Source organism: Alosa alosa, chromosome 18, assembly GCF_017589495.1.
Source record: "Alosa alosa isolate M-15738 ecotype Scorff River chromosome 18, AALO_Geno_1.1, whole genome shotgun sequence".
NCBI lineage: Eukaryota > Metazoa > Chordata > Actinopteri > Clupeiformes > Clupeidae > Alosa > Alosa alosa.
Window position 1 is genome coordinate 3,828,244 of NC_063206.1, and position 10,014 is coordinate 3,838,257.

Consider the following 10,014-nt stretch of genomic DNA (forward strand, 5'->3'; position numbering starts at 1 on the left):
GGGTGTGTGTGTGTGTGTGTGGTTGTGTGTGTACCTGGAGTAAAAAGAATGGTTTGTTGGTGTGTACTAGGATGAAGTGTGTGTGTGTGTGTGTGTGTGTGTGTGTGTGTGTGTGTGTACCTGGAGTAGAAAGCCAGTAGTTTGGTGTGTACTAGGATGAAGGTGCGTGTGTGTGTGTGTGTGTGTACCTGGAGTAGAAAGCCAGTAGTTTGGTGTGTACTAGGATGAAGGTGCGTGTGTGTGTGTGTGTGTGTGTGTGTGTGTGTGTACCTGGAGTAGAAAGCCAGTAGTTTGGTGTGTACTAGGATGAAGGCGTGTGTGTGTGTGTGTGTGTACCTGGGTAGAAAAGCCAAGTAGTTTGGTGTGTACTAGGATGAAGGTGTGTGTGTGTGTGTGTGTGTGTGTGTGTGTGTGTGTGTGTGTGTGTGTGTGTGTGTATATGTATGTGTGTGTGTGTACCTGGAGTAGAAAGCCAGTAGTTTGGTGTGTACTAGGATGAAGGTGTGTGTGTGTGTGTGTGTGTGTGTGTGTGTGTGTGTGTGTGTGTGTGTGTACCTGGAGTAAAAGGCCAGTAGTTTGGTGTGTACTAGGATGAAGGCGTGTGTGTGTGTGTGTGTGTGTGTGTGTGTGTGTGTGTGTGTGTGTGTGTGTACCTGGAGTAAAAGGCCAGTAGTTTGGTGTGTATACTAGGATGAAAAGCGTGTGTGTGTGTGTGTGTGTATTATGCGATGTGTGTGTGTGTGTGTGTGTGTGTGTGTACCTGGGTAGAAAAGCCAGTAGTTTGGTGTGTACTAGGATGAAAGAAGCACGTGTGTGTGTGTGTGTGTGTGTGTATTAACCTGGAGTGAAAAGCCAGTAGTTTGGTGTGTACTACTAGGATGAAAGGCGTGTGTGTGTGTGTGTGTACCTGGAAGTAGAAAAGCCAGTAGTTTGGTGTGTGTGTACTAGGATGAAGAAGCATTAATGCGTGTGTGTGTGTGTGTGTGTGTGTAATGTACCTGGGTAAAGGCCAATGGTTTAGGTAGTAATACTAGGATGAAGAAGCGTGTGTGTGTGTGTTATTATGTGTGCGTGTGTGTGTGTATGTGTGTGTGTATTATTACCTGGGTAGAAAGCCAGTGGTTTAATGTGTACTATGATGAAGCGTGTGTGTGTGTGTGTGTACCTGGGTAGAAGTAGTTTGTTTGGTGTGTACTAGGATGAAGGCGACGTGTGTGTGTGTGTGTGTGTGTGTGTGTGTGTGTGTGTACGTAGAAGCCAGTGGTTTGGTGTGTACTAGGATGAAGGGTGGGTGTGTGTGTGTGTGTACCTGGAGTAAAAGGCCAGTAGTTTGGTGTGTACTAGGATGAAGGCGTGTGTGTGTGTGTGTGTGTGTGTACCTGGAGTAGAAAGCCAGTAGTTTGGTGTGTACTAGGATGAAGGCGTGCTGCACCTCCTCTCCTGCTCTCTCAGAACTGGAGTTCAGTTGCTTTCCAGGCGGCTCAGAAACTCTATACACTGCTCTGGCGATGGGGGTGGAAATCAGCCTCTCCACAGCCTACACAGACTAACATCAACATAGAAACACACAACCGGACACACACAGTCATTGAACATCCGAATGACAAAATCCACAATTCTAGTGACACACAGTGTGTGTGTGTGTACCTCCACCAGGAAGCTCTGGTCCTGTTCTCTCAGTCGGCTGTAGGTCTCCAGTAGACCCTGTAGGTGGAGCCAGAGAACTCTCCTCTGCTCAGTATCCTGAGGACGCAGCCTAACACACACACACACACACACACACATGCATAACTGTCTGACACTAATGATGCACACATACTCTCAGGCTCCACACACACACACACACACACACACACACACACACACACAGACACACACACACACACACACACACACACACACACACACACACACACACACACACAGTGAGCTGAGCGGCTGTCATACTCACTCCTTCCTAAAGAGGGCACTGCTGAGTGTGACCATCCCAAACAGCACGTCTGTGAACTTCTTCATCACGTAGATCTTCCTCTTCAGGTCATCCTCACTCTCCTCTCCATCTCCGTTCACAGCAATGTACAGGCACTCCTCAAACTACAGCACGTGCACACACACACACACATTTTATAAGCTGTAAGGAGCATAGGTAAAAGGATGTGTGGAAATATGCCTCTTTTTCAGCAAAGAAATGTTCTATAAATCCTGATGTTTGCGGTGAAATATGCGCACACACAGTTCACCCCATGTACGTGTGCGTAGCAGCCTTTATAAACCTGGTGTAGCACATATAGTCCATGAGCCACAGGGGGTCGTCACTACCACTTGGGGGGGGCAAATTATCACTATATTTTTCTGAAAGCTACATATCTCTGGAGTATAAAATGGTATGATAGCAAGTTGGGTCTTGTAGCTTTGTGGCTGTACAGGCCTTCAAACCTCTGACCTCTGATTTGAAAAAAAAGGAAATTCCGTCTATTGGCTTTTTTTGTTAAAACACTCATAAGAGCCCAGACAATAATCCAAACCTTATTATTACTGATGCATATGTGGTGTTTGATGTTGGCATACATATTTTGACTCATTATGTGATTTTGCTCTTCATTTTGGTTGATAAAATTAATTTATGTGCAAAAAAAGCTCATTTGAGTTTTCAGAGCAACATGTTGACATGATCATTACTATTCTACCTTTCTTACTTTCAATTGTGAGTTGAAATTAATGTTAAATGATGACATACATAGGTCTGCAGTACAAATGTTTTTTTTAAATTGTATCGCTGAAACGAGTACAAAGGATCTTTAATCTATTCATTGAATTCATCATTGTCAGAACAGGAGCACAGAGGATGCCATCTCTATGGCACTTCACTCTGCCCACCTTGACAATAGCAACACCTATGTAAGAATGCGGTTCATTGACTTCAGCTCAGCGTTTAACACCATCCTCCCCTCCAAACTGATCACCAAACTCAGTGAACTGGGCATCAATACCTCCCTCTGTAACTGGATTCTGGACTTCTTAACCAACAGACCTCTGTCTGTTAGGTTAGATAACCGCACCTCCAAACCATCACCCTGAACACCAGTGTACCACAGGGATGTGTGCTGAGCCCTCTCCTCTACTCCCTCTTCACCTACGACTGCACACCTGTACATGGCTCTAACACCATTGTCAAGTTTGCAGATGACACTATGGTGATTGGGCTCATCAGCAACAACGATCAGAGACGGCCTACAGGGAGGAGGTCCAACACCTAACATCGTGGTGCACTGATAACAACCTGGCTCTCAACACCAAGAAGACCAAAGAGCTCATTGTGGACTTCAGGAAGTCTAAAGCTAGCACACACACCCATTTCTCATCAACAGGACTGAGGTGGAGCATGTCACCAGCTTCAAGTTTCTGGGTGTCCACATCTCTGAGGACCTCTCTTGGACCCTCAACACCTCTACCCTGATCAAGAAGGCTCACCAGTGTCTCTTCTTCCTGAGGTCCATCTGTCTCCTCAGACCCTGGTGAACGTCTACCGCTGCACCATCGAGAGCATCCTCACCAACTGTGTCACAGTTTGGTATGGCAACTGCTCTGCCCATGACCAGAAAGCACTGCAGAGGTGAAAACTGCCCAACGCATCACCGGTTCCTCACTCCCCTCCATCGAGGCCATCAAAGACATCAATGTTCTCACCACAACCACAAACTGTTCACTCCACTCCCCTCCGGGAGGCGTTACAGGTCTGTCCGCATCCGAACCAGCAGGTTCAGAGGAAGCTTCTTTCCTGCGTCACCCTACTGACCTCTAGCTCTGCATCCCGGTGACATCCAACAAACTAAGCCCCCATCACCCCCAGGGCTCTACAGTGCGCTCATTTCACTCGCACATGTGAGTAAAAATGATGCCGTGCGAGTTCAAAAAAATATGTAGGCGCACTGTTGCGAATGACTTCTAACCATGTCAATGTTTGTCTACAAAATACACCGCAACATCGAAACATTACTGGTGCAAACCATAGAATCATCGCCGCGAATGCAGCATAAAAAACTACACCTCCCATCAACGCGTTAGCAGTTCACGCGTTGTGACTTCGCTAGTAGTCGCTTCAAATCAAGAGCGACAGAAAAAAGCGGAAAGGATTAGACTAGCAAGCCAAGATGCAAAGATTGAAGAAATTAGTTCTTCTATCCACGAATTCATTGGATATAGGAGGAACAGGATGAGATTCTGAGAATGCAGTGAGAGAAGGAAAGGTAACCTAACATGCCTTTTAGCCCAGTTGGCGTATTGGCTGCAATATGCAAAATATAGCTGTAGCGAACCGGCACAAAAAAGCCTCCCGTAATACTCCCATTTTATTCAAAGGTAGAACGCTACTGACAACTCCAGGCTTCCACGCATGCTTGTTTGTTTTACACCAAATACAAGCTGAAGTGCAAAACGAAAGTAGGCCTAACGTTTGCCTACTGCCCCCATCAATGAAGATATTTCAAATAAAAACTAAAAGTATAAAACATATATCCTTGATAGTCTATGTTGGGTTTGTGGAAGAGAAAATGGACTGTTTTAGTAGTAGTATTAGGCAGTATGCAGTCAGATAGGTCACCATGGGCATATTTGGTTTAGCTATAGATGGATTCACAAATAAATAAATTGGCCTACATTTGGCAGGATACTTGATATACAGGCTAAATGCAAATATGGCAATGTATTATATTATTTTACATTAACAAAATGTAGGAAAATAGAACAGACTGAAAATAAAGTAGGCACTGATCTTTAAAATCCTGTTTCCTGTAGCCTAAATGTTGTCAGTCATTCTTAATATTCACAATTGGTGCACTGGCATGTTTAACTGTTAGCTGCAGTATAATGTTAGATTATGTGTAAGTTAAGTACAGAACTGACTGTGCGCCCAAATTTTTGTCTGTGCTCCTACATTTTTTAACTTGGGCGCACAAGTGCTCCTGGAAAAAAATGTTAGTGTAGAGCCCTGACCCCCTGCCCCGCCCCCGCCTGATGCCTCCTTGCCTGTGCCTGTTGAGGTGTCCATGACAGGGACAACAAGGAGGCGGACATCCCCCCCCCCCCCCCCCCCCCCCCCCCCAAAACTGCACTACCCTATCCCACCCATCTATCCCATCCATCTATTTATTTACAAATGTACATACTGTAATTACACTTATACTGTACATAGCCATATTCTACTGCTTTTCATCCTGCACATACACTTATTATTAATACTATTGTAATGCCGGTTCGAACCCCGACCAGTAGGCACGGCTGAAGTGCCCTTGAGCAAGGCACTTAACCCCTCACTGCTCTCCGAGTGCCGCTGTTGTTGCAGGCAGCTTACTGCGCCGGGATTAGTGTGTTCACTGTGTGCTGAGTGTGTTTCACTAATTCACGGATTGGGATAAATGCAGAGACCAAATTTCCTTCACGGGATCAAAAGAGTATATATACTTATACTTATACTTTAATTTATATTACTCTAAACCACCTTCTGCAAAACAACTGTATACTACTGTCTACACTGCACTATATTTTTTGTCCTGTCTATGCACCACCTGCCTATACTGTGTATTTCACATTGCACTTTTCTGCTTTTTTGCACTTCTGGTTAGACGCAAACTGCATTTCGTTGTCTCTGTACTTGTTCTCTGCACAATGACAATAAAGCTAAATCTAATCTAATTTAATCTAAAAAAATATCTGCCTCTGCTTTGCCTCTTTACGGATCATGCTATGAATAGCAGCAGCAATGTCTGCAAAAGTTGAGACATTGTTATTGACCTTCTGGACCAGAGACATTCCATCAATGATTGTTGCTGTATTATATTCATCTGGAAGATTATCTGATAGTGATGCAAGTTTATGCAAATGCTTTGCAAGTGCTGCTTTAGAGGTTTTCCTTGGGGTCCCCTCAGGTGTTGCCAATGACCATGGTTAAGGTCCAAGAGGGTGACAAAAGACTTCTCTCATGTCCAATCTTTAACATGTGCCTGTGTTTTCTTTTTTGACTCATGCTCGTAAATGTCTTTACATTTTGCTTTGTCAATGTATCATGGAATTTGTGCTTAGGTGTATCTGACTCCAGCCTCTATGTCTTGAACTTGCATCTTTGCCTGTAGTATGAGCCTGAATCAGATCATCCCTAACCTCTTGTGTTGCTTTGCCTGCTGTAGATATGCAAATTAACTCATGTTCCTCTGAAAATGGATTGATCCAATTTCAGTTTCTCATCAGATCTAACTGTGTAGAATTTTGAAAACTGTTGTAAATGTCTGTAGATCAAGTCTTGGAAAATAGTTATTATTTATTTTCAATGGAAATGATTTTAACATCAGATGAAAGACAATTTTAAGTATGTTAATAATGATAATAATAATAATTATACATAATGATAATGTGTAAAGTATAAATATTTTTACCAACCAGTTCATCTACATCTCATTGCCGCATTACTAGTCAGAAGTACAACAGAAATGTATAATGTAGATCATTTTAGCACCTGTGATGCAATTACCGTAATTTCCCAACTATTAGCTGCAGCTTATCCATTGATTATGCAAAATTTCTTCAGCTATGAGGTTAATACACGGGGACAGTTAATATGGTATGGTTTTGTTTCTTTTAACTTGCATAAAACACTGTCCTGCGGCTTATACACAATACGGCTACTACACAGGAAATTACTGTACTTCATGTGCCCTGGACATTATGAAATTATAATATTTATGTTAAGCTGGGTACATGTGGTGATGTCAACAAGTTTCATATGGTATTCCTTGAATGTAAAGGTAATCATGATATTTTGATCTCTTGGATTATCTCTTATCTTATGGGTAGTTTCAATAAAATACTAATTTACTGAATTTTGGGGGGTGTTTCCGAATAGTAGGCTACATTTACAAATAGTAAATAGCATAGCAATGCAGACCTATGTAATCATTTGTATTTCAAGTCTCTGCTGGGAGGTAGGAAGGTACAGTAGAAATACATGGATTAATGAGGTAGTGGGCATTTCAACACGTTGTGTCTCTGAAAACGTAGATTTTCACATTATTACACATAAATCTTGAATTTTAGCAACAAAAATGAAGGGCAAAATCACATAATGATTCAAAATATGTATGCCAACATCTAACACCACATACTGTATGCATCAGTAATAATGAGGTTTGGATTATTTTCTGGGCTCTTATGAGTGGTTTAACAAAAAAAAAACAATAGGCGGAATTTCCTTTTTTTCAAATCAGAGGTTAACTTTGAAGGCTTTCAGAAAAATATAGTGAGAATTTGCCCGCCCCCCCCCCCCAGTGCAGTGTACAGTTGCTGCCAAACACACACACACACACACACACACACACACACACACACCTGGTGTAGCACATAGGTGTCGTTGTTCTCTGTGGAGAATGCAGTGTAGCTGTCTCCCAAGCGGTCTACCAGTGTGCTGCAGGAGATGATGATGGGAGCGAAGAGTGTGTTGATCCGGTCCTCAAACGCAGGAGGCTGCGCAGCAAACACATACACACATACAGAGAGAGAGAGACACACACACACAGACAGACAGAGAGAGTGTGTGAGAGAGTGAGAGAGAGAGAGAGAGAGAGAGAACTAAGGAAACAACTCGGGAAAACAACAAACCCAGAGTTAGGGTATAGACTCCATTTCTCTAGTGCTGATGCGCGCTGATATTACTCCCCCACAGCACACTTTCGTAAACAACGACCCTTTTCATTCATAGACACTCAGTTCTCACCCTGCCGTCTTCATCGCGAGCTGTTCCATACTGTTCCTGCACGCGGAGCAGGAACTCGTTGTCGGTCCAGTAGAAGAGCACCTCCGCGCTCTCGCTCGCCACGAGCAAGCACTTCATCTGACCGGCCCGGTGTTCTACGGACCACACGCACTGACTTAACTTTCAGGTGGGAGTTAGTGCCTGGTGGCCAGTTAGCGGTCAGCTGGAGAAAATGAGACACTGTTATGACATGTCAGGTTGTACAATCCACAGAATCTCCGAGAATTCCTCGATCCAGCTCGCGAGCCTGACGAGAAAACCCGCCTCTCGAGCATGAGACCCGCCTGTGGTCATAAGACGGGGCGCGTGAGTTGTAAAAAAAACTTTAGGCTACCCAATTGTTCCGCCATCTCGTGTTTCCACGTTTCTGGACCAAGTGTGCTTAGGGCGCGCAGGAATGTCGGTTAATTTCGAGCCCAGTGGAAGCGGAAGCTACCGATTCCGCAGTATGTCAACGACTGACATTGCCTAGGTACGGGCACAGCCACGATCGGTCCCTGGCACCAACCATAGAGGAGGGCAGACTTTCAGAACTTTCAGAAACCGCAACACTGTTGACATTTCACTTCCGTCATGTGTTACGTTACGTTGGGGTGTCACGTGATCTGCGACAACAGAAGTTTGTGGCGTTCATCCTGCCACCGCAACTCACGCGCTGGAAATATCGTTTCCCAAATGTAGGCTACATATATTTCAGACGTGAATATGCATGGCAAGAAATACTTTAGGTGTTTAGGTATACAATACATAGAAGAATGACTATACTGAAAAGAACCCCGATATTCTGGGGCTATTTTTTATTCCCAAAGGCCATGGGAATTAAGGTGCATGGTATCATGAACCCCAAGAAAAACCTGAACATTTTCAAAGGAAATCTGTCAATCTCTGCCAAGACACAAACAGTGGGTCAACATCAGGTCAATTAACCAAAACAAACGTCCAGATCAAAACAAAATCAGAAAGACAACATTCTCACACACAAACACCTAAGTATACGTATAAGTATATATACTCTTTTGATATAAGTATATATACTCTTTTGAAAGACGGCAGGGTGAGAACTGAGTGTCTATGAATGAAAAGGGTCGTTGTTGACCGTGAAGGAAATTTGGTCTCTGCATTTATCCCAATCCGTGAAACACACACTAATCCCAGCACAGTGAGCTGCCTGCAACAACAGCGGCGGTACTCGGGGAGCTGTGAGGGGTTAGGTGCCTTGCTCAAGGGCACTTCAGCCGTGCCTACTGGTCGGGGTTCGAACCGGCAACAAGTCCAAAGCGCTAACCAGTAGGCCACGGCTGCCCCATACTTGCCAGTACCCAGACTTGCACATACATACAGACAGACAGACAGACACACACACACACACACACACACACACACACACACACACACACACACACACACATGGCAGGTCCAGTTAGGAGGAGGACACAGTTAAGGTACATAATATGCTATTGCCAGTAGACCCCGAACACCGTGATAGGTATGTGTGTGTGTGTGTGGGTCCAACAGACCCCGAACACCACATATGTGATAGTTATGTGTGTGTGTGTGTGTGTATGTGTGTCCAGTAGACCCAAGCACCACATATGTATGTGATAGTTATGTGTGTGTGTGTATATGTGTGCCCAGTAGACCCAAGCACCACATATGTGATAGTTCTGTGTGTGTGTGTGTGTGTGTGTCCTGTAGACCCAAACACCACATATGTGATAGTTATTTGTGTGTGTGTGAGTGTGTCCAGATATATGTATATCCACATATGTGGTGATCTTGATCTTTGATCAGTGGAAGTATCGTAGCCTATGAGGTTTATCCGAGGCGCGATTATTGCTAGTTGAAAACTAGCATTGAGACTGTAATATGAATTTCCACGATCAATAAAATATCTATCTATCTATCTATCTATCTATCTATCTATCTATCATATGTAATAGTTATGTGTAGGGGGTGTGCCGTGTGCAGTCATTGAAAATAAGTTTTATGTTCTTCACAGAAAATGAGCCCAGGCCAATGAGTTTGAGTCAGAAGTAATAATAAATAGCATCATTTTTATTTTAGCAAACATTGAAAAACGGGTCCCACAGACCTGAACACCTTACAAGGGTTTAAAAAAAAAAAAAGAACTAGTAAGTTGCCTGTGTTTAACAAAAGCCACTAGGGGGCACCCTTCACCAATCCAAACAGCTTGGGGACAGAGAGGAAACAGA

The 10,014-nt window shown here is 43.8% G+C and overlaps 1 protein-coding gene and 1 pseudogene across 2 annotated transcripts in view; one reads left to right on the top strand and one right to left on the bottom strand.

The window, feature by feature from the left end:
• The window catches only part of hps1 (HPS1 biogenesis of lysosomal organelles complex 3 subunit 1), a 26,891-nt gene extending 18,539 nt beyond the window's left edge, over window positions 1-8,352 (bottom strand). Inside the window, exons 1-5 of one of the 2 annotated variants that reach the window (XM_048268999.1) lie at window positions 7,763-8,352; window positions 7,378-7,512; window positions 1,952-2,094; window positions 1,648-1,756; window positions 1,380-1,537 (exon numbers count right to left, since the gene is read on the bottom strand). In XM_048268999.1, the coding sequence (XP_048124956.1) occupies window positions 1,380-1,537; window positions 1,648-1,756; window positions 1,952-2,094; window positions 7,378-7,512; window positions 7,763-7,879 (662 nt within the window). In that variant the 5' untranslated portion in view covers window positions 7,880-8,352. Of the gene's footprint in view, window positions 1-1,379; window positions 1,538-1,647; window positions 1,757-1,951; window positions 2,095-2,273; window positions 2,283-7,377; window positions 7,513-7,762 lie in introns of those variants that run through there. The other variant, XM_048269001.1, reaches the window with a different exon arrangement.
• Window positions 8,353-9,580: 1,228 nt separating this feature from the next.
• Window positions 9,581-9,712, top strand: LOC125312175 (annotated as a pseudogene).
• Window positions 9,713-10,014: the final 302 nt, after the last annotated feature.